This window comes from Eleutherodactylus coqui, chromosome 6, assembly GCF_035609145.1.
Source record: "Eleutherodactylus coqui strain aEleCoq1 chromosome 6, aEleCoq1.hap1, whole genome shotgun sequence".
Taxonomy (NCBI): domain Eukaryota; kingdom Metazoa; phylum Chordata; class Amphibia; order Anura; family Eleutherodactylidae; genus Eleutherodactylus; species Eleutherodactylus coqui.
Genome location: NC_089842.1, coordinates 182,026,719 through 182,050,802, shown reverse-complemented (window position 1 = coordinate 182,050,802; position 24,084 = coordinate 182,026,719). Strand labels below are relative to the sequence as shown.

The 24,084-nt window shown below is 42.9% G+C and overlaps 1 protein-coding gene across 2 annotated transcripts in view; it reads left to right on the top strand.

The window, feature by feature from the left end:
• TTC9 (tetratricopeptide repeat domain 9) overlaps positions 1-24,084 on the top strand; it is a 50,582-nt gene that overhangs the window by 5,707 nt on the left and 20,791 nt on the right. The window contains exon 2 of one of the 2 annotated variants that reach the window (XM_066608400.1): positions 19,237-19,311. In XM_066608400.1, the coding sequence (XP_066464497.1) occupies positions 19,237-19,311 (75 nt within the window). Of the gene's footprint in view, positions 1-19,236; positions 19,420-24,084 lie in introns of both variants that reach the window. The other variant, XM_066608399.1, reaches the window with a different exon arrangement.

Sequence of the window (24,084 nt, the reverse complement as noted above, 5' to 3'; positions counted from 1 at the left end):
TCTTTAAGGTGGCCATACACCTTAGCTAGCTTTTGTCCAATGAGGTTATCGCTGGTTCTGCCATGTTCATTCCATACACACGCATGCTCTGAACTGGAGAAATAGCCACTGCCAGACATCTCGGGAACATCTTACCTCCTTTCAGAACAGGCATGTAGAAACCCAGCCTGCCCAATTCTTTCCTCCAACTTATGCAATGGGGGGGGGGGGGGGGGGAGTTCAGTTATTCCAATGCATGTTGGGTGGTCAGTCGCACCAAAATCGACTGGTTCAGCCAACGTTCGTCTAATGTGTATGGCCTGCTTTAGTCCATTTGCCTATGTTTATGAAGTTTTGCACAGACCAGTTTTAGATGTCAATAATCATAGCTAAAGTCATCACATATTGTTAGTTGAAGACTGGCTCCATAGTAAGTCTGAGTCCCTCTTCAGATAGCAAGCAGAGGCAGCACTCGGCCTAGCACTTCTGCTGCTTTGTTCTAGCCATCAGTGGTATTTCGGCAACAGATCCTCACCGATGAAAACTTTTGACATGTCCCTATAACAGCCGAGACTTCTTGAATCAGTGTACCATACAGGCAATTCGGTTCCGATAGCTGTGTGAACCCTTTTGAAGGTACCAGAGAACCACGTTACTTTTCATTTCACTGACACCTTTTGACACTCGGATGTTTAATTCATTACTCCTAACTCATTGGCTGAGTGGCTGCTGGCCACTGCTAATGTCTTCCCTCACCTCTTCCCTTCATACAATGTCCCAAACGTCTTCTGTGCAGAAGATGCTGCATCATTCTTTCCTCTGTCAGCGCTGCCCATTTGGTAAGCATACCACCTAGCCTGCCTCTTAAAATGCCATCGCGTATACCCAGCGTTTCCATCCCTAACCAGTCCAGATATTCTGGTTACTCAAGGCACAGTCTCCCATAGAAGGGTTCGTGAGCAATACCTTCCATTAGGGTCTGCAAAAGTACTGTTAATTCTTTTTGTCTCTTGGTTCAACCTGTCTGTATACTCCCAGCTTTCCTGAATTCTCCTGTTCTGACCATGGCTTTTAACTTGACCACGTTTTATCTGATTGCTGCCTGTCTATGCGATTATGCATGAATTTCACCTGTTCTGACCTTGGCCTGTGATATTGACGCTTTGCCTGTCCCTCTGACACTACACTAGTATGCCTCTGACCTGTTTGTGTCAGGTGCCTTTGCACCAAGACTACTCTTGGAGTAACAGCCTAGATCAGTGTTCCCCCAACTCCAGTCCTCAGGGACCACCAACAGGTCATGTTTTCAGGATTTCCTCATTGTTGCACAGGTGATGTAATTATTGTTGGTGCCTCAGACATTGCCACAGGTGTTCTTAGCATAGGATATCCTGAAAACACGATCTGTTGGTGGTCCCTGAGGACTGGAGTTGGGGACCCCTTGCCTAGAGGACCCCTGCAGTGAAGATCAGATCCACCAAACAGGGGTTAAAGAGTGAAAACTCGGGCTCCCCTAGGCTGGGTTCACATAGGGCGGATTTGCCGCAGAAATTTCGCCCGGACGTTCGCTGTGGCAAATACGCCTGCGGCCGCTAATCCCGGAGTTAGCCTGCCAGAAATCTCGTCCACAAGGGTCGGCCAATCCGTCGCGGCAAAGCCGTCACTGCGGCTCGGATTCCCCAGCTGCAGCATGTCAATTTATTTTATTCTTTTTCTGTTGCGGCCGCGCTCTCCTCTATGGGAGAGCCGGCCGCAATGAAAAAACGTGCGTCCAGGCTGCTCCAAAACCCGCGGCTAAGTGCCGCGGGTTTTGAAGCAGCGCTCTCCCAGCGAAAATCCCGCGGTTTTGTGCTGTGGCCAAGCAGCGAGATTTCCGGCAGGATTCTGCCATGTAGGAACCCAGCCTTAGGTGCAGCCCTCAAGAGTTACCTAAGGCTACAATGATCAGTGACACAATGGAAGAAACGTATTACGACTGGTGTTTCGAACACCAATTTTAATACCGTATGATCTCTGCTAGTGCACAATACGCCTAATGTATGAACAGATGCATGCCTTTTTCATATGTTAGGTGCATCTTGGCACCTCCGTGTGCCTATACAGAAATCTGCACCAGCTACAAGCCGGAAAAGAGTTCTGTTATAACTTGCGCCAGCATCTGGCATAAATTCTACATAGATGTTGGGCTGGGTGGCCATGCCCCCACGCCCCCCCTTTTTTTTGTGTCTCCTATAAAGCTACCACTCTGGGTGCACTGGCATCACCTGACCACTTCTGTACATCCTCTTTAGTATTCCCCTCTGTATCATGTTTGGGTGGGGTTTGCTTGTAGCACTTGCACATAATTTGGTCTGGTAGCTTTCCATTGTGACTGATTTTGTTTCCTGGTACTCAGCGACACACAATTGGACAGCTGTATTCCACCGAGCTTTTTCTAATGCCACAGCTCCCAATCACGAGTGGCAGATTGCATCTGTGTTCCACGCACACAACACTCTGCAGACTATATTCTCCCGCACGATGATGCCAACATTTATTTCCAACCTTTCTTTAAGGTTTTTTTTATTTGCTGTAGCAACATTGGCTGAACAGTCCTTGTGAAAATGAATGGAGATATAACTGAGGTCTGGCGGTGGAGCATCACTCAGGATGTTCTGTAACCAGTCTAGACCTGCTGCACATTTGGGAATGGCTTTGCTATAGCAATAAATGGAAACAATGCAGAAGAGATGTATCCTGTCCTGTGTTGCAATGTACTCCCTCACATTTCCTGTCTTCCAGGATGCCCCCAGGACTCATAACACAACAAAGTAGATCCTGCAAGATTTGCAGCTGTCACTAGCAGTCATAAGGTGGCTAACCTGCTTCCTTAACTCCTTTGTGACCAAGGCCTTTGGTGCTTGTATGTCAACATTTCATATTTTCAAAACAATACATTCTGAGGGCTCCAGTTCACTCGCGTTTTTTAACGCACATGTCAATGGGACTTTCTAATGTTAAAAACACGTCGCAAGTTTGTGCTTTGCGATTTATTTTTTTTGCAATGCGTTTTTAACATTAGAAAGTCCCATTGACATTCGTGTAAAAAAAAACAAAAACGCGGCATTAAAAAGACGCCAGTGTGTGGGAGCCCTAAGAGTTTATATTTTTTTTTATTTGATGCCTAAATTTTTTTTACATTTTTTTTGTGGCATGGGTTGGGCTTTATTATAGTGCCAGAACAGGGGCAATTAAAAAAAAAATCTTTATTTTTGTTTCCTCTTTATAAAGAAAAACGGGCAGGAATAGTATAGAATTCAAATTTTCCTTATATTTATTTTTTTTTCATTCAGTATAATAAATTTAAAAAAAAAAACATTTTATTAAAAAAAAAAAAAATCATCTTGCGCTACTGTGTATAACAATGCCAAATATGTGTACTCTGATAGAGCTGTACGACTCTCCCATAAGAGGCCATGTTGCCGCTTATACAAATATTACATGCACGCTAAGATACTACATGGCGATGGGCGTCCAGCAGCAAGTACGCAATGTCATTGTGTGAGCCCAGCCTAACCCATGATCACTAGAATACTTGAACAATGGTCTCCATGTTTATTGTTTTGTACTTCCTGTCATTAGCTGTTAATTCGGCTCTCTTTGACCACCAGGTTGATCACTTTTAACTGCTGAGAGCGAATCATTACAACTCATTATCACTTCGGTGGACAGGAAGGGGTTAAAGTATAATTATCTTCTATACTAGCTAAATGTTGTATAGATGTAATGTTACATATTTTGGAATGCATTCATGAAACATAAAAGCTGTACCAAAATATGTGGACAATAGCTTTTGTATGTTTGACGTATAAAAGCAGTGAACCCTGTAGTGTTCATAATGCTGACAGTACATTTCAGTGACAGCCTGGACTTGGGTGTGTTTTCATCATCTAAGCAAACACTACAAAATGACTGTCAACAAACGGCCATTCTATCTCTAACCAGGAACCTCCGGGGTAAGAATTTCCATTAACAACGCAACTAACGTATTTGTTGAGACTTAATCTCTACTCCTGGTGGTCTCCTGACATCCGTTCCAAACCATCCTGGTCTTGTCTTCCACTGTCCAGTGCTGAGTATAGTCATCTAGCTTCAAAGGAGAGATCCTGAGGACAGAAGGGACCAATAAGGTCCACAGGTGGCCCTACAAGAGTGGTGGGTGACCATTCTCCAAACATAGCCTGGCTGCCAGCAGCATTAATTGCTAGGAAACAGCCTGAACATTTTTGGCCACTGGCCACCAAAAACAGCAGATGACATGTTATTCCATAGGGACTTAAAATATCTCCTATTCAACACAGTATTCTACATATTTCCTGCTACTCCAAATAGACTATCTGCCTGCAACCCAGCTGTCCTCAGCAGACATGGCTCCTCAATAGTTGAACATGTTACTCCATTTAGATGTTTGAGAACAAACCGAAATCTATCTGAGCAAGATCAGCTGTTTAGGTGGGGCAGTTTGAGCCAACTTCTGCTATGTGGTAGCAGTTTTGTGTCCAATCCCCATTCAGCCATCGCCAGGAAGCTTCCTATTGACGAAAGCCACAAAGAAAATGCATGTTCCTGAGATATCTGTGAAAGGCTTTTTGTATCTTTTTATCTGAAGCACTTTATCGGCCAACATATTCTAAACTGCAGCTGGATGTCCTTCGTATAGAATGCCAAAATGTCTTGTCTCAAATCGAGCTACTATTATTTATAGTTGGGCAAAGTGGATCGTCTGCCAAATGGATCCAGCAAATCGGTGGGGATTTTTTTGTTTTTGAGGAAGAGGAAATGTATCACAGCTCTGCACATTCTTGTTCAAGGATCTCTAACCCTATGTAGCAGACAGGGGAATATCTCTTGATGTATTGTCCAAAACCATAGGTGCTACCTAATATCCATGATATATGTTGGGCAATAGTCAACCTTGACCATGATATCTAAAATCTTATAAAATGAGGCTGTTTTCTATAGAGCTATCACAACAATGCATAGGATATAACCTCTCCCTGCCTCTTTTATTGCCTATTTCACTACTGCTGTAAATGGGATAAAGCGGTCACAATCCAACAGCGGTGTCTAATCTTCAAGGTAATGCCAGTTATCCTATTATGCTCTTTAAATTCCAGATTGAGTTTGCAAAGCTGCATCTGACTTAAAAGCTCATTGAATGCCACTGATGTTTGTTACCCGCTGCAGAACTCTGCCAGTAATTGTATGAAAGCACCGGATGTGGACATTAAGATCTGCAGATCAAAGATATTTTCATTTCATTGCTGTTAAAGGCATAGTATTCTGTATGTACTCAGATGTGAGAGAGAAAATGCATTGTTCAGAATATGAAAACCAACCGGGGGAACGAGTCTTTATTATACACTTGTGGAAATTGAAAATCTCACCCAGACAGAGTTACTGAAAATTGATGAAACTTGGTTTAAAGTATCAAAGTAAGGGTATTAAAATATTTAAAACTGGATGAATGACATACTAGTATGCAAATTATCGGGCCCTTTGTTATACAAAATGCTATATTGTTTTATTGGTATTTTACACAGGGCGATTATCGCCTGACATCTCATTGGAAATCACAGCCGGAGCTCGATGAACAAATCACAGCCATTCAGTGATGTCATTTACTGAATGGGCTGTGAATGATCGAGTGCCGACTATGATTGGCTAGCGCTTGATCCAATCACAGCGCTCAGTTGCTGGAGACAGAGGAATTCAAAGCCCTGTTTACCAGAGAGAGAATCCTCTGACAGTGGGGAGGATTACACAGCAGACTCCAGCTGTGAGGTGAGTATTGCTTTTTTTTTTTTTTTTTTCACCTAGTGTAGCTAGGGCTTATTTTCGGGAAGGGGATGGGGGAGGGGTCACGTGAGCGGACAGCTATTCCAATTTCCTCTTGCGGAAATAAAATCGCAGCATGCTCTATTTTTGTGTGGATTTCGCACAAACGGCTTCCATTGACGTCAGTAGAAGCCGTCCGACCCGCAGCCCATCAGCAATTGACATTGTGGACAGGCCGTAGGTACCTGGGCCATCGCCTAGCGATGGCGTGGTGGGGGAAAAAAGTTTTGAAAAGAAAATCTATACTTCGCATGTCCGGCTGGGCAATGTACTGATTCCAACTTCAGACTAAAAATATTAAATATTGTTATATTTTACTAAAGTTATTACTAATTTGAGCCATTTATGGTCAGACATTTCTCCCAATCCAATTGAAATGATGTGATTCTGCTATCTGAGTTGGCGAGGTATTTCTCTGATAGAATAAGTAAGACTATTCCCATTCTTGCTCTTTGTCTATATTGCACAAACAAGCATTTCTAGTAAATAATCCTATAATTGCCTCTGGGGCGAACTGTATTCCAGCAGCACATGTGAAAACCTAACAGTTTGGCCTCCTCATACATTTATTTTAGCATTTTGAAATGCTCTTAAAAAAAGCAAAGCAAGAAAAAAAAAAACTATAAATTGTTTGAAAAAAAACAATGTTTTTGTTTTTTGCTGTGTTTTTCCCTGACATTTAAGATCATGCAGAGAAGTGTATGGGGGAAACCGCCAGAAAACCTCTCCTACTGAAAGCATTCCGCGTTTAGAATAAAAAAAACAAAAGCGCTGTGTTGGTGGACTATTCAACTTTAAATGGAGTTGTGGATTACGGACTGCAGCATCTTAAGCCGAAAAAAAAATGCTTCCCCCAACCCCCCCCCCCCCCCTCCAGGAAAAAAAAATAAAATTTAAATGTCAACCAAAACTCAATGAAAAACACTGAATTAAAGTGTGTGTGAATCCTGCCTTGGGCTTTATTCACACTAGACTCCCAGATCTCGGTACATCAAAAACGGATTTTAATATATGTCCGCATCATATCTGTATGCATTGTTAATAGAGATGAGCGAGTATACTAGCTAAGGCACATAATTCGAGCGAGTGGTGCCTTAGCCGAGTATCTCCCCACTCGTCTCTAAAGATTCGGGGGCCGGCGGGTGAGAGTGGGGAGGAATGGAGGGGAGATCTCTCTCTCCCTCTCTTCCCAAACCCCCCCCCCCCCCCGCTCCCCGCCGCAACTCGCCTGTCACCCGCGGCGGCCCCCGAATCTTTAGAGACGAGCGGGGAGATACTCTGCTAAGGCACTTCTCGCTCGAGTAATGTGCCTTAGTGAGTATACTCGCTCATCTCTAGTTGTTAATGTCCATTTTTTTTTCTAGAATTGCTTAGTAATAATCAGTGAAAGGCGGAGCGCACAAGGATATCCTTTTTTATGTTTTTTTTTTTTTTTTTTCTCCGCACCCATTGACTTAAATGAGTGACTGTTGGACCAGAATGGGACATGCTGCATTTTTTAATGAATTAATTTTTTTTTTTACAGTACATGTAAAACACTGCATGTTTGTATAACGCATTTGACTCTAATGGATCCATGTGCGGTCCATTGTAAATACGGACCGCACATGGACATGAAAATAGCTTGTGTGAATAAGTCTGCACGGTACAAGTCATTTGGATGAGATTTTAAAGTCTCTGGAAAAGATCTGCATGGAATTGGCATGCGGTACAGATTTAAAATCCGCAGCATGTCAATTTTTATGCCGTGGATTTTTTAGTGGAAATGAAATCCGCATCATATTTACAGCAAAATGTGGCGCCCTGCAATGAGATGAAAAAGACCCCAAACTTGCATTATTTGTGGCTGCACTGCAGTATGAGTTACCTTTAAATTCTCTCTACAGTACTATAGGGCACTCATTCTTTAGGCAGAAGATTCACTTCTTTTAATGTAGTTTGATCGTTTTCTCCTGTATCATGTGTGTTGAAGACAAGTGTATACATTCAGTGAGGATCGTGATAACTGGATTACATCCTGTAAAGTGCTGCTACATGGCCTCCTGTAATCTGATCATTACAGTCCGATGTCTGGATCGAAATAGTAATGCTGTGTTTACAATGTTCATGTATATTTTAATGTAAAACTTTTACATTATGAAGTATTCATGTGGTTTTTTGGTTTCCATTACAATAATTTTTTTTATAAAACATTAAAAAATTCACAAAGAGCCTGGTGAAGTGTAATAAACAACCCCCATAGAAAGAGGAGAAGAAAACTTCACTTGCCATGTTATTTACCCTGACGCAAAATAAGCTTGATTTTTATCATTTTGTGTTTTGACATGATCATGCATGAAGCAGCTCTCTCTGCCTCTATCAGCTGGAAGTTCCAGCATCATTTCAAGCAACAGTGAGCAGTTAAAGGGGTATTCTGGAATTTCGCTAACTTTCTCTATTCATGATTGACTGGTCATCAATACATGATCAGTGGGGACACGCCATTTGGATCCCCCATGATTAGCTGATTCCTGTTGCCACTGTCGCCATGGTCAGAGGAGGAAGTAAAAAGGGCTGACCATAGTGCAGTGGCCTGGGTTGATATTTGATTGATGGAGAATGGCTTTTACTAGTCTATTTAAAGAGAAAAAGAAAAGTATATTTTTGTGAAAGTTTTTTCATATCTAGTTGCTTGAAGGTGTATATTTATCTATAACTTCCCTATGGTCAAGAGGTTTGAACTAGCTTGCAGGGTCCACAGTGACTAAAGCCCTTTCACATTTGCATTGAGGCCTTTCTTTGCAGAAGTCCCAACATTGTGCTTGATTCGTGGCCCCGTTGAGTTATGATGGGGTCTGTAGTTTTGCTTCAGTTTCTGTTGTTTTGAATGTAACAGCAGTTATGTACGCTGCACTATTCTAAGGGTAGTTTCACACGGGCGATCGCATTTTTGCCGCTAGAAAATCGCAGCAAAATTGTGTCATTGTTCACGCGATTTTTGGGCATAAACAGTGCACTTTTTAAAAAAAATCTCACATCGGACTGTTGCCGCCCGTGATAAACACACAATTTTTTAAATTGCAGAAGTTAATAGGACTTTCTAATGTTAAAATCGTATTGCAACACAAGTTTGTTGCATTGTGAAGCGATAAAAAGGAAGCTCAATAGGAAAATGTGGGAGATAAAAAAATTACAGAAAGATAGAGCATGCTGCAATATATATATATATATATATATATATATATATATATATATATATATATACACATTTTTTTTCGTTCTCTCAACATCGCATCAGTGAAAACATCGCAGATGGGAAGGAAACTATTGTAAATCATTGGTTTCATTGGTATTAGTGTATCTTGACGCCACCTGTAACGTCCCCTGAATGTGATTGGCTGGACATGTGCTCATCGCGTAGGTCCTGGAAGGCAGTAACGATTGGCAGCTGCGGAGCCTTAGGAGCTGTGAGCGCTCATCACCACTGAGGCAACTGCCCCGAAGAAATGTGGGAGGCGCGACCCAGCTGACACAAGCGCCGGCTCTCAGGGCGGCGGACCTCATTAGGAGCGCTGAGCGGGGGAACGGCCGTGAAGGAACATTGAAGCGCTGGGTGGCAGGCTGTTCCAATGGAGGCGGCCCACATGTGCGGCCAGCGCCAACATCGGGGTGAGCAGGGGAGCGCCCATCAGCCAGCACAGACACTGCAAGAGCTGCCGGGAATGCAGCAGTGAGGCGAGGGCCGGCCGGGAACGGGTGGTCCACTTACAGTGATCGCTGCAGCCTGCACATTGCTTAATGACTGCCCAGCAGCCTTAGCCTCAGTTACTTTGGTTCTTAGCCTTACATTATTACATGTGCATGCTGCCATGTAACAGCGGTTACATGCCAGCATTGACAGCTCATAATGTACGGCTAAGAACTGAAGTAACCGTGAGGCTAAGGCTGCCGGGCAGTCATTAAGCAATGTGCAGTGTGCAGCTAGGACCTTTGTGTCTTCACCCTATCGGTAGCTAGGGGTGTGAGAGGGGCGTTCCTCCTGTCAAACCCCAGCTTCCGGTGGCGTCAAGGTACACTAATACCCGTTTCATTTTCAGTTTTTTTTACTGAATCAGGCGAAAATCACGCAATATTCTCACCCGTGGGAAACCATCCTTACAGTAAATAGTGACAAAATATCAAATGGGGTACCAGAAACGTATGATCAAAGCATGTTCGCTATGTTCAGGCAAACTTTATTGGACAGGTACCTAGCTCTAAAAGATGCCACTCTCTGGACCAAAGGCCTCCCAATAGATTCCGGGAGAGTTGCATACCTGGCTATATACTTCCATTAAGCCACCTGGATGAATGGAGTCCATTTACTGCTCCACTAATGCAATGCGTACAAAAATCAAAGACAGAAACTTCGTCAAATTTAAATATGCCATGGCTGCGACAGTTACAATGATAGAAACCCGTGCCTCCGCATTCATAAGTTGCATTTTTATGCAGTTAGTATAGCTGTGCGGTTTTATTCAGATATTACATGTGTATATCTGTTGAGGCATGTGTTTCTGTTACTGTAGTTGTTGCAGCCATGGCCTACATGCACCTTCACATCTAATTTATTTGTTGGCTGTGCTGAATTTTTTTGTTGTTGTGTGCAGAACATCTCATAGAGACGGAAGATAATTTCCTGATATTTGGCTGTGCAAAATACTTTCCTGACTCTAGTAGGAGAAAAGTAAAAATGCACCAATAAATATTAATTCCAGAGTTATTCTTGGCTGCTTTGGGTTTTGCACAGGTTGTTCTCCTAGGCTTTTGAATTGCACTTCTATGTAGTTATGCAATATGGTATTAGTGATTATTTTCTATGTACCTGGATGACAACCCTGCAGCATTTATGATAGCAGCGATATTGGTTGTCGTACAGCTGTTGTGGCAAACATGTCCACAATCTGCTGCCTAGCTGTTAGTACTATTTTAGTGCGGGATGTTCTTGCTATACATTATTTTGTTTGCGTGTTCTTCACGACGTTCTAGACATTACTTTCCAGATGACAGGAGAAATCACCAGTTGCCATTCTTCCTCATGGATCTATGTTTGTAAAGTGACATGACACCTTTTAATAGAAGGTTTCAATTCTTGCTTGTAATAGTGTGTAATTTGAATTTCCGTTTCCAAGTCAGATTACAGAGTACATCCTCCAAAATAATGGTGTTTTTGAAATTGCTTTTCTACAGATAGGCAGGCTTTGTACAACCTGTTCGCCACTGGCATCACAGGAGGTCACTTGCGGGTATGGAGAAGTCACAGTGAATCTTCTTCTCTACCCCCGTGACGTCTGTGGTACTGTTTGATACAAAAGTTGGTAAATCAGTTAAAATTCCTATATAATACTGTGTCCACCATCTCCTGACGGTGGAGAAGCATGGCCTCTTGTCCTCGCATGCTTTGATGAACAGCAGGGTTTAGGTTTATTGCAGGACATAAGCAGAGAAGGATGACCACATCTGTCCATTAAGGAAATAGGAGGTGGTGGATGTCACCATATCAATTATTTTCATTAATAGGAGTATAGTTGTCACTATAGTGTAACTAACAGTTAACCCCTTAGGGACCACGCAGTTTTGTACCTTAAGGACCAGACACGTTTTAGGGATTTTACCCATGTGGTGGTTTTACTGTCCTATTGTTTTTTTCCTTTAGCTATCAAAATTATTTTTGCTGCGTTTTTTTTTCCGTGACACATAGGACTATTTTTTTATATCTTTTTCACTGACCTTTTTTCGTTTTTTTTTAGTTTTATTAGGGGTAATTTTTTTATTTTTTTTTAACATTTCTAATTTTTTTTTTTAATAAGTATATTTACGCTAAAATAAAGTATAGGAATGGATTCCTCATTTTGTTTTGGCCGTTTTGATATATAATTTGTATGGTTTGGGATTACAGGGTACTTATAGCGACGGTTTCGGGTTATTTTCTTTCTTGTGTATTTATTGATTGGGCTTAAATCCCCACCATAATTTTACATACGGCTAGGCTTTAAGCCCAGGACCAGGCTTAGGGAAACTTGCAGACAAGGGCATAACTGTAGGGATGCAGTTGCATCCGGATCCAGGAGCCTTTGGAGGCCCACATAAGGCTTCTTCTCTCCATATCGGGAGCCCAGTACTATGAAGTTGGGAGCTCTGTTATTGATTTTGTATTGGGGTTCAGAAGCTTCAGGTTACGTCTCTGCTTACAGGCAATGGGAAAACGTATGTAAATTAGCTCTCTTCCAGATGGAACTAAACCATCTCTAATGCCACCGCTAGGTGGTTTCAGAGAGCCTGTTTTCTTCCTTCTGAGGAGAGCCAATTTGCATAGAGATGTTACAGTAACATGATGAGATTAAGGCTGGGTTCACACGAAACGGATTTGCCGCAGAAATTCCGTGCCGAATTTTGCTGCAGCAAATCCGCCTGCCGCCACTAATCCCAGGATTAGCCGGCCATGGGGACGAGACTTATCAAAAATCTTATCCACACAGAGCGACGAATCCGTCGCGGATTCGCAGAACACAGCATGTCCATTCTTTTTTTTTTTTCTACTGCGGCAACACTCTCCTCTATGGGAGAGCCGGATGCAACAGAAAAGCATGCGGCGAATGTCACATCAGCAGGGGGCAGTGTGACATTCCACAGCAAAGTCACGATTAAAGCGCCCACCACAAGGCCTCCACAGTTGAGAATGACCGCTATTGGCTCCTAAATAGAACATGGAATTGTTGCAAAAGACGTTACGGTTCCAGTCCGTAGCAGTCTAGGTTTCTTGTTCACAACACCACTGCAAACAAAGGCGACGGTGTTGGGATGTTAATAACTGGACCTGTAATGGGCCTCGTGGCACCAAATTTCCTTCTGCTAAGCTCCTGGAAATTGCCTGGGCAGAGACAGGGTTCTGTAATGAAGATCCAACCTGTTTCTGGATGGTGGACAGCAAAACTGTTGGATCTGCTCGTGTTTTTTGGCAGATCAAACTCCTTTCTGTTCATGCATGTCCTCATGTAACTACTGTCCATCACAGTGGAGGTATTCTCACGCATCTAGCCTTTGGAATTCACCCCTAGGTAATTAGTGCAGATTCATCTTTTCGTGCCTTGTATAAGGGAAGTGATGAGTTTGACAAATGCTTTGACTCATTTCATGCCTGCATGACACCAGATCGTGTAAGACACGTTTTAGTACTTGTGCAACTAAAAGCCCTTTCCAATAGCTGAATCATACAGCTCCTATGTGCGTAAGTTCACACGTGGCAGATTTGTTGTAGAATATGGTAAAATGCAAGTTATTGGGTTTCACAAAAATCAGCAGCATGCTCTGGAAGTTGCTTACAAGTTCTGGATTTTCACTATGGGCTGTGTTGCTAAGGGTGAAGGGGTTAAAAAAAAAAAGGTTGTTCAGCCGCTGCAGTAGCTAACAAATGTTGCCACCCTTACTTGTCCACATCCAGCATATTGAATGGGGCTGGCCATGGATTGTGTGGTTGCACAGCGTGCATCGGCTGTTGTTGCTGAGGAACTTCGTGACCACAAATATTTAGATGGCACCAGTTTAGATTACTTGATATATGAGCCGTTCTTTGCTCACTGTGGTGGCAAATGGGCATTGTGTTACTTAGGTGCGCCACGGTATGTTATTTTTGAGTGTTTGGTGGCAGCACTATACACTGATGTGTCAAAGTCATGGGACAGGAACTAATCAATCCAGCCCAGCGAAGTGCAGCAACTCAACATAGCATTGAGTCCATAAATGGATGGAATTCATCTGGAGGAATGTTGAGCCATGCTGTCTGGATAACCACCCACAACTTGAGTGATATTTGTCGTTGCAGGATCTCTGGTATAAATGGACCTCTCCCGCACATCTCATTGGGTTGATGTCAGGTGAACATGCAGGCCATTCACAGGAACTCACCAGAATGCTTTCGAAATAATTCTGGACAACTTGGGTCCGATGGCACAATTCATTATCCTGCTGGAATATCCCATCATTGTGGGGTACATGAAGGGCTGCAAATGGTCATGAAGCAGTGAAACGTAGCAGGCACCGATCAACGGCGTGTTTAGGCAGACTAGTGGACCCAACCCATGCCATGAGAACCCACCACACACCATGTTGGAACACCACCAGCCTACACACTGCCTTGTTGACAACTGGAGTCCTTGGCTTCATGTGGCTTGCGCCACACATGAACCCTACCAGCAGCCCGAATCAATTGGTACTGTAGCTCATCAGACCATGTGACATGTTGCTAGTTCTCTAAGGCCTAGTCAGCAACATCACAAGCGCTGTGTCCCATGTCATGGTGATAACTGGGGAACTGTGATGGGTCTTCTGCTCCCATATCCCATGGAAACTAAAGAACTTTGCACTGACCTGCAGGATATGCTTTGTGGGGCCTCCTGCATTGAATGTGAATATGATTTCTGTTAGTCTGTCTGTTTGCACGGACAATTCTAGCCAGATGCCGCCAGACTTGATAATTAAGTGGTCCGCCCAGTGGGTGGGCTTGGAACATCTCTTCTGGACAGAGTTTTTAGCATAAACCTGCCCACATCGGCTACTGAGTGCTATGTCATGCTTGGGTCGCTTTGATTTATTATGCGTGTGTGGAGCGGTGCATGCACAGATGGGAATGACTGATCTGCCCACTAAAATGCTATATGATTTCTGTGCATGCATCAGTCCCCAAACTTCTGGTGCATGCGTGAGAAATCAAAGTGCTCCATGGATGACGTAGTACTCAGCAGCCAAGGTGCGCAGCTTATGCTAAAAACTCCGGCCAGACCGGGGTCATTCGCATACCACGCAGAAGTTTTAAAAGATGTTTTACACAGGTATGCTTTTAAAAGGAACGATGACAAACTTATTTATGGAAATAGCTGGAATTCCTGGGTCTGCTCCTGAAGTTAGTTTAGTAGGGCATAAACTGCTGATGGCTTCTCTGTAAGCACTGCGCTGTCCACTGTGGGTGGTAATGTCTTCAAAGATATATTACCATTACACTGTGGCTCAAGGAATGTTAAATGCCCAAAGAATGTCAGAAATGGAATGCCCTATCTGTCTGGCACACACTATCATGCCTCCGATAATTCACGTCGCCTTGTATGAGCATGCTGGCCAGTGTTTAACCTCACAAGATAACAACTTCCAACTTATATAGGTGTGTGCGTTCCCAAACTGTCCGCAGAAGTAATGCCACTTCATAATCAATTTACATTGTGCTATCCTATGACTCTTGGCACATCAGTGTATATTAGACAACTAGTTATTTAGACAACTGTATGGAAATATTATTTGGCTGGCAAATTTGGGCATTGTCTAAGACGCTGATATCTAGGCACTATATGGTATAGTTATTTGTATACCATAAAGGGGAGGATACCTTTTTGAAGCCAATGCCCAGGGCACAACCCAACTTAAAGGGGATCTGTCACTACGTTTATGGTATTGATAGTAACGCTGATTTCAGGGTTGTCCATTATGTCTGCTTGTGATGCACTTTTTATGAAATCAACGGTTTATTTGTATATCAGGGACTCAGTATATCAGTGGATAGGGAGAAAGCTGTCAATCAGCAGGCTTGTGCAGGAAGGGCCCTTAGCTCATGAATACCCAGAAATCCTGGCTCACAGTGCTTCTACTAATAAACTATACATTTCACAAATCTGCAGCATCGGTTGACATAAGAGACCACCCTGTTGTGGTATTAACCAGGCCTGCCATTAATGTTTACATTCTCTGGGGCAGAAGATCTTGGACAGACTATTATATGGAGTGTCCTTATGGATGTGCACATTTACTTTCAGCATTCTGTTTGATAGATGAGTACATCCCTTCTAGAACATGTCACATAACTTAGGGATTTTATTCTACATCCATAGTTTCATTACGGAAATATGAGAACAAATAAGGGGAAGTTGAATATAGTGCCAACTATGGGAACTTAATAAAAACCTTCACTTCTATTATGGATACAGCTTTTCCCTATGGGAAACTTGCATGGGAGAGCGGCCTGTGATGACCACTCTTCCCAATAATGCTGGGAATAAGAGCCGGCTGTGACAACCTATTTGGATCTTGTGTATCTGGACTTTTCCAAAGCATTTGATACTGTGCCACATAAAAGGTTGGTATATAAAATGAGAATGCTTGGTCTGGGTGAGAATATGTGGAAGTGGGTAACTCGTCAGTGATGGAAAGCACAGGGTGGTTATTAATGGTACATACTCCGATTGGGTCACAGTTACTAGTGGGGTACCACATGGGTTGGTTTGGGGTCCTATTCTTTTTAATATATTAATGACCTGGTAGAAGGAATGTACAGTAAAATATCAATATTTGCAGATGATACAAGACTATGTAAAGAAATTACCACAAGAAAGGAAAGTATTTGGTTGCAAGAGGATCAGGATAAGTTAGGGACAGAAATGTGGCAAATGAGATATAACACTGATAACCACTGGATAACAATGACATGGAGAAGGACTTGGGGATTTTAGTTAACTGTAAGCTTGACTGGAGCAACCAGTATCAGGCAGCTGCTGCCAAGGCAAATAGGATCATGGGGTGCATCAAAAGAGGTCTTGGGACACATGATGGGAACATTGTCCTTACTCTTTACAAGAAACTTGTCAGACCACACATGGAATATTGTGGACAGTTTTGGGCACCAGTACTCCGGTATGGGTGAACTACAATACCCAGAGAGGTTACCAAAATTGGGGTTATTTCGTTTAGAAAAAAGACGTCTGAGGGGCGACCTAATAACTATGTATAAATATATCTGGGGACAATACAGAGATCTCTCCCATCATCTGTTTATATCCAGGTTTGTGACTGTAACAAGGGGGCGTCTCCTACGTCTAGAGGAAGGCCGAATGCCCATGGACAGATTATCGCTGAGGAATTCATGATCAGACACCCGCCGCGAATTCCGCATCAATGTCTGTCCATAGACATGCTGTGTTAAATGATTCTCCCCTGCCCACGAGCAGAAATCAATAGTGATTCTCCCCTTCCTCCCCCCACCCCTCCTGCAGAACATTGCACAGATGGCTTCCATTGCAGTCAATGAAAACCGTCCGTCCCATGATACTTCCGCTGTGAGCACTGCAGAAGTATTCAGGGAATCCGTGTTACAGCCCAGCACCGTCCAAAGTATGGGGACTCTGGGGGGGCACCGAGTCTGATTCCACTGTAAGATTTCACAGTCGGAATCCGACCCGGCCGTGGGCATGAGTCCAAAAGAAGGTTTCTACACCAACATAAAAGGGGGTTCTTTACTGTAAGAGCAGTGAGTTTATGTAACTCTCTGCCTGAGGACGTGGTGATGGCAAACTCATTAAGAGAGTACAAGAGGCTACGATAGTGGGTTCTCTCAGCTGTAAAGTGATAAACCACTAAAGTAATTATGTATGACAAATAACTTCATGATGAGCAATTTGCTGCGACGAGCATAAAAGGTAGTAACTCTACAGCCTGTTACCAAAGAAATGGCTGAGAACCCTATACATGCTGTTATGGTATGGAAAGGACTATGAGAAGAACTGGAAAAAGTTACAAAGAACTATTTGGTACAACTCTTGCTGTGGAATTCAAGGCCATGCCTTAAAAATTTATAACTGTACCTTTTTTACCTTTTTGTATGTTATATTTAAAATGTAATAAATAGATTAAACTTAGAGTACAAGAGGGGCCTGGACAGCTGTCGTGAGCGATACAGTATTCTATGTTATATCACTGATTTCTTCAGTAGGATCGGGGATTATTCTTATTGCCAGACTGGAGTCAGGAAGAATTTTTTTCCCTTAAATGGGGAAAATTGGCTTCTACCTCATTGTTTTTTGGGGTATTTTTTTTTTGCCTTCCTCTGGATCAACATTGGAGAGGGGTAATAGGCTTAAAGGGGTTGTCCCGCCGCAGCAAGCGGGGTTATACACTTCTGTATGGCCATATTAATGCACTTTGTAATGTATATCGTGCATTAAATATTGGCCATACAGAAGTTATACACTTACCCCCTCCGGTGTTGGCGTCCTCGTCTCCATGGCGCCGACTAAAGCTGCCTTCTCCTTCCATTAGACGCGCTTGCGCTGTCTGCTCTTCTGTTCTGTTGAATGGGGCCGCTCCGGCGTGCTCGCGCCGCACAGGTCTTCTGCGCATGCGCAGACCAGCTCTCCGGCGCGAGCACGCCGGAGCGGCCCCATTCAACAGAACAGAAGAGCAGACAGCGCAAGCGCGTCTAATCGAGGGAGAAGAAGGCTTCGGTCGGCGCCATGGAGACGGAGACGCCAGCACCGGAGGGGGTAAGTGTATAACTTCTGTATGGTCAATATTTAATGCACGATGTATATTACAAAGTGCATTAATATGGCCATACAGAAGTGCTTAACCCTACTTGATTTCACGGGACAACCCCTTTAACTGGATGGACATATGTCTTTTTTTCAGCCTAACATACTGTGTTTCTATGTTACAGTAGTGGCAAAGTACATTATATTTTCAAAATTTTGTCTACACACTATGGAGAAAATTTGCAGAAAACTCATGCGAAAATTGACATGTGGTGCGGATTTTAAATCTGCAGCATGTCAATTTTATTGGTGCTTACGTTTGTGGAATCCACCTCTTCTCAATGAGGGGGGACTTGTGCGGCTTTGATGCAGACTTTCAGCTGCTGATCGTATGAATCGGCCATCACAAAATAGGTGAAAAACTGAGCAATTAGTTGGAAAAAAAACGCACTGGAGCCGAACACAACCTTCCGCAACAATGTCTGCTGGCATACCGCCTCAGAAGGGTTCCGCAGACATTCACCTAGCAACATAAACCTATTCTAGCAACACCCTGCCCACTGGAATATATATATAATTTTTCTTTATATTTTTCCACCATTGGGTAGAAGGAACACATGATCTATCTCTATATAGAGACCACTGGTAGTAGTTTTATGATGATAATTGCTTATTACTTTCTATTACCTGTGTTCTTCACACAAGAATATGCAGGACAAGGTTTGCACCGCTTGTAGATACCCGCTGAGGCCATGGAAACTACACTTTTCATATATTTTATTACCAACGATGAATAATTTCATTATATGTTCATCATACTATGTACAAAGTGTTGTATTGTGTCGTTCTGAGGGGCTGAAGGCGGCCATATTTTTCCATATATCTTAGAATAAAAAAGGCTAGTATCCTATCAGGCCACCACTGTTCGCGTGGTACATTACAGTGATTTTCCATTCAGACCATGCTCAAGTATTTCTGAACTCCTAATGTATAATTTCCCACATCTTCTAGACAATGCATTTGTTGACCTTTTCACAATCTGTAGCCTGACAAGTCGTTTTTTTTTCCCCCACAGCGTGTCTTCTCCAAGCTGAACTGGTGAACTATGAGCGGGTTAAGGAATACTGTCTGAAGGTTCTCAAGAAGGAAGGTGAGAACTTCAAGGCCCTGTACAGATCTGGAGTGGCCTTCTACCACCTGGGAGACTATGACAAAGCACTGTTCTACTTGAAGGAAGCCAAGAGCCGACAGCCAACAGGTATAATGACTGTGTTCAAACAATGTAGAAGTTGAACGGTCCACTACTACTTTTGCAAGGCAGATTTTCTTGACCAAGTTGTGAAGTAGTTTTGATAAGACATATTTTGAGATGTCTTTCTCTGGAAATCAGTGAAGGGGTGGAATAGTTACGGATAAGCCTCACATAATGCTCCCTACCCCCATATTTATTTGGAATCCTAATCATTATGTTTGGCAGCTTACCCACTTTGTGACGTTTTGGGCCAGTTCCTTCTTAAATTGGGTTTTCCAGGCTATTTTTGATAATGACCTACAATATTCTCAGGATAATTCATCCAATGTTGTTTGGCTGGGGTTCGCCACTTGTGACCCCACCCAATCAACTGTCACCAGCAAAGTACAGGCTATGGAGCGGCAGCTGGTGCGCCGACCCTGTGTAGTGGCCGGCGCTGGTTATTGCAGGCTGAGGTCCCATTACAATCTATGAGAGCTGCAATTTCTTGTTTTTATTTATCAGCGCTGGCCACTGCATGGGGGGCAGAGCTATCTGCTTCTGCTCCGTACACTGTGTGTCTTTCCAGTGACCGCAGATACCCAAACAGCTGATCGGTCTTGGTGGACCCCCGCCGATCAATTATTGATGACCTATCCTGAGGAAAGGTCATTAGTAAAACCACCCTTTTAAACCCCTTTAACATGTTTGGTAACTTTGGTGGGGCCTGTGGTGACGGAGAATCCTGGACAAGGCTACATCGCCCGTATGGGAGGTGGAAGAGGCCGATGCGACTAACTTAATTCATCTGTTTGTACCAGATAAAATTTGCGCACTATGACCTCAATATTCCTTTTTGTTGACAGCACTATAAACAATTACTTGGCATGATGGAGGTTTTTAGCCTTCTATCGCCATGAAGCTGTACAGTCAAACATAGTGACTCTGCCAACTCGTTGCAAATGCACTTTCCTGCCAGGATTTGATAGATGCTATGGTTTGCTATTTACATTCTTTATCCTCTGTAAGCTGTCCCCTAGACACAGAATGTTACACTTCAGCCAGAAAGTTATGCAGATCTTCTTCTGTCTGCTTTGTTACTCTTAGATGATTCTGCATTACACGGCTCAGGCCCCAACTATCAAACATTAAAGGGGTTTTCTGGAAAAATTCTATTAATGACCTATTCTCAGGATAGTCCTAATATAATACTGAGATATCCAGCAGCACTCACAAATAGGTAAACCCCACTTAGGGGGGGGGGGATCTTCTATTTTTATAAAGGATGCAAAGCCAACACCAAGTTGTGAACATTCAACTTCAAATCTTCATAGTATATCAACATATGGCAGCATAAATAGGTGCAAAATAGCTTTTGTTATAAACACAGCTTTTATTGTTCCATGGTCAGAAGAAAAGGAAACGTTTCGACCAGCAAATGGTCTTTCTCAAGCCGCTATCTGACAGAACAGTGCAGAACATGGACCTTTTGAAACATGAATGCATTAAAACAGTGAAGATATAACAAATAAGTTTTAATAAAATAAATTGCCTAACTTGTCATATTGTCTTTTGCTTTTATACCAATTGACTCAAATTTTCATATAGACTTAAAGGCAGTAATTTTGTTGGTGACCTATGCCACCTCTCCGTATATCCCTCTCAAGTATTAACCCCCTAGTTACGGCCCTATAGTGTTTTTATGTCCTGCTGTTGCAGGACGTGTATGGAGGGAGGTAGCGGCGCTATCTCCCTCCATACAGCGTGGGCTTCAGCTGTTTATTACAGCTGACACCCACGGGCAATAACCGCAATCAGCCGTTCCGACGATCGAAGCTATTAACCCTTTAAATGCCTCTGTCAATTCTGACAGCGGCATTTAAATCCCCCGAACGTCCCGTACGGTTTCCCCGCAGTGAGATCAGGGGAGCCGTGCAGGTGTCATGGCAACCCTAGGGCTGCCTTAGCAGACTGCCTATAAAGCAATCCCCGTGGGGTGGCTTGATAGACTGCCTGTCAAAAAAGCAGTATGACGTAATGCTATAGCATTATGTCATACTGCAGGAGTGATCAAAGCATCGCTGGTTGTAGTCCTCAAGGAGAACTAAAAGAAAGTGTAAAAATAAGATCAATAAAGTTTTAGTAATTATTTTAAAAAAGTAATAAAAGCTCAAAAAAAAACCTTTTGCCATATTTGCAATAAAAAAAAAATAAAAAAATTAACCAAAAATACGTATTTAGTATCGCTGCGTCCGTAAAGGTCCGATCTATCAAAGTAATGTATTATTTACCCCGCACGATGAACGTGGTCCGAAAATAAAAATAAAGAACGCCCGAAATGCACTTTTTTGGTCACCCTATCTCCAAAGAAAAATGTAATAAAAAGCGATCAAAAGTCAATTGTATGCGAAAATGGTACCAACGGAAACGACAGGACGTACCACACAAAATGAGCCCTCACACAACTATGTCGACGGAAAAATAAAAAAGTAATTGTGCGCAGAAAATGGACACAGAAAATAATTTAAAAAAATTAAATATCTTAAAAAAAAAAAATACGAGTAGTACAGCAAAAAAAAACTATATGTTTGGTATCGTAGTAATCATACCGACCTATAGAATAAAGTTATCAGGTCGGTTTTGTTGCAGTTTGTGCGCCGTAGAAACAAGACACACAGAAAGATGGTGGAATGTCGTTTTTTCCCATTTCTCTCTGCTTAGAATTTTTCAGTACACTATATGGAACAATAAATAGTACCATTGAAAAATACAACTCATCCCGCAAAAACAAGCCCTCATACAGCGACGTTGATAGATAAATAAAGGAGTTACGATTTTTTAAAAGGGAGGAGGAAAAAACGAAAATGGAAAAAAGCAAAAAAGCTCTGTCACTAAGGGGTAATATGCCTGAGGCCCAGTTATGATAACTGGAAAGGGAACCACATATTGTGTTATTCTCCCATTGCTTAAGTTGCATCCATTCCAAACATGAATTACAGTAAGAAACTAAGTTAAAAAAAAAATAAAATAAAAAAAAACATGAGGGGAGGGAGGGGGAAAGTAATATAGCGGGGTACGTAGGAATGGGGAAGATGAAGAGTAGAGAAGCAGAAAAGAAAGCCTAAAAACCTTGGTAATGTTAGACTACCAATGCACTATACTTGCTAAAGATTGGTCAGAGGTGCTCAAATAATCCTCACTGGCCAATCGGAGAGCAGAGCAGTGTGCATTAGGTAGTTACAATACTTGCTGCAGCCATCTTGGACAGCTGAAAATGGGGCCCGGAACCAGAAAATCGGAGGGGTGGCAGAGAAGAACAACTGCATGTAATATACTCCGCTCCCTCCTGACCTTCGACAGAATTTTTTCATGAAACTGGAGGATCGCTTTAAAGGGTGCATGATGAGATGCACAAGGGTAGATGTAGATCATGGCTATATATATCCATGACTTTTATAAGGAAGTATTGGGCATTGTCGAATGAGGGATTTTTAAAGTTTACACAGTTTAAGAGGGGGCTTCGTTTAACCATACATGAAATTGAGAAGTAGAGCAAAATTGGGTCCAAAAAAGCCACAGAAATTACAGGTGGAGGCAATGATGTGATCATAACCTCTCTATGCATTATATTATGTGTTTCTTCTGCCCTGTGTACTCTGGTTGGGGAGCTGTCCTACTTCCAAAATCTGGAAAGAGCCAATCCTATAGCAGTTATGAAGTGGTGAAATACTTTGAAAGCATATTTTCATCTTGAAGAATATGTTATGCAATTGCTTACATAGCAGTTCCTTAAGGCTGGGTTCCCACACGGCGGATTCCCACCGGAAATCTCGCAGTTTGGCCGCAGCGAAAAACCGCAAGATTTCTGCCGGGAAAGCGCAGCTTAAAAATCCACGGCACTTAGCCGCGGGTTTTGGAGCGGCTTGGCTGCACACTTTTCTGTTGTGGCCGGTGCTCCCATAAGGAAGAGGGCGGCCGCAGCAGGGAAAAAAATTGATATGTTGCGGCCAGGGAATCCGTGACGACTTCTGCCGGCTTTGTCACGACGGATTAGCCATCCCGTGTGGACGAGATTTTTGACAGATCTCGTCCACATGGTCGGCTAATCCCAGGATTAGCGGCCGCAAGCGGATTTGCTGCAGCGAAATTCCGGTTTGGAATTTCCGCAGCAAATTGCACTGTGTGAACCCAGCCTAATAGAAGGTGGTTGTTGTAACTTTATAACAGTAGTGACTTTTGGGCACCGGAGAATCTGACATCCTCTATACAGTAAGTAATTTACAGCAGCCTGTAGCTTATCACTAGACCCCCAGTGACTGTGCATTGGGATGATAATACTTGTGCATTTGACCTTCCCCTTAAAATATATGTAATCATCAGTATGCGGTCTCTGCTAAGTGAAGCTATTTTGATTGTGCCATGGTGTCACATAATTGCTGTATAAGCTTCATAAGGTGCTGCCTGCATTCTTTACCATGTATTCAATAGAGCATGCAAGATAACCTTTTTGTTGTATAGTCATCCTATATCTTAAGGGTTAAGAATAATCATAACTGTGCAATCTGGCCCAGTGGCATGCTGTCAGTGTAGGCAGACTATGCAACTGAATGTGGCCTATGGGACGGGGGTCTGCGAACAATTGCCCCCCCCCCCCCACTAGTACTGTCGGTGGGCTATTGAGAGGGTTATTTG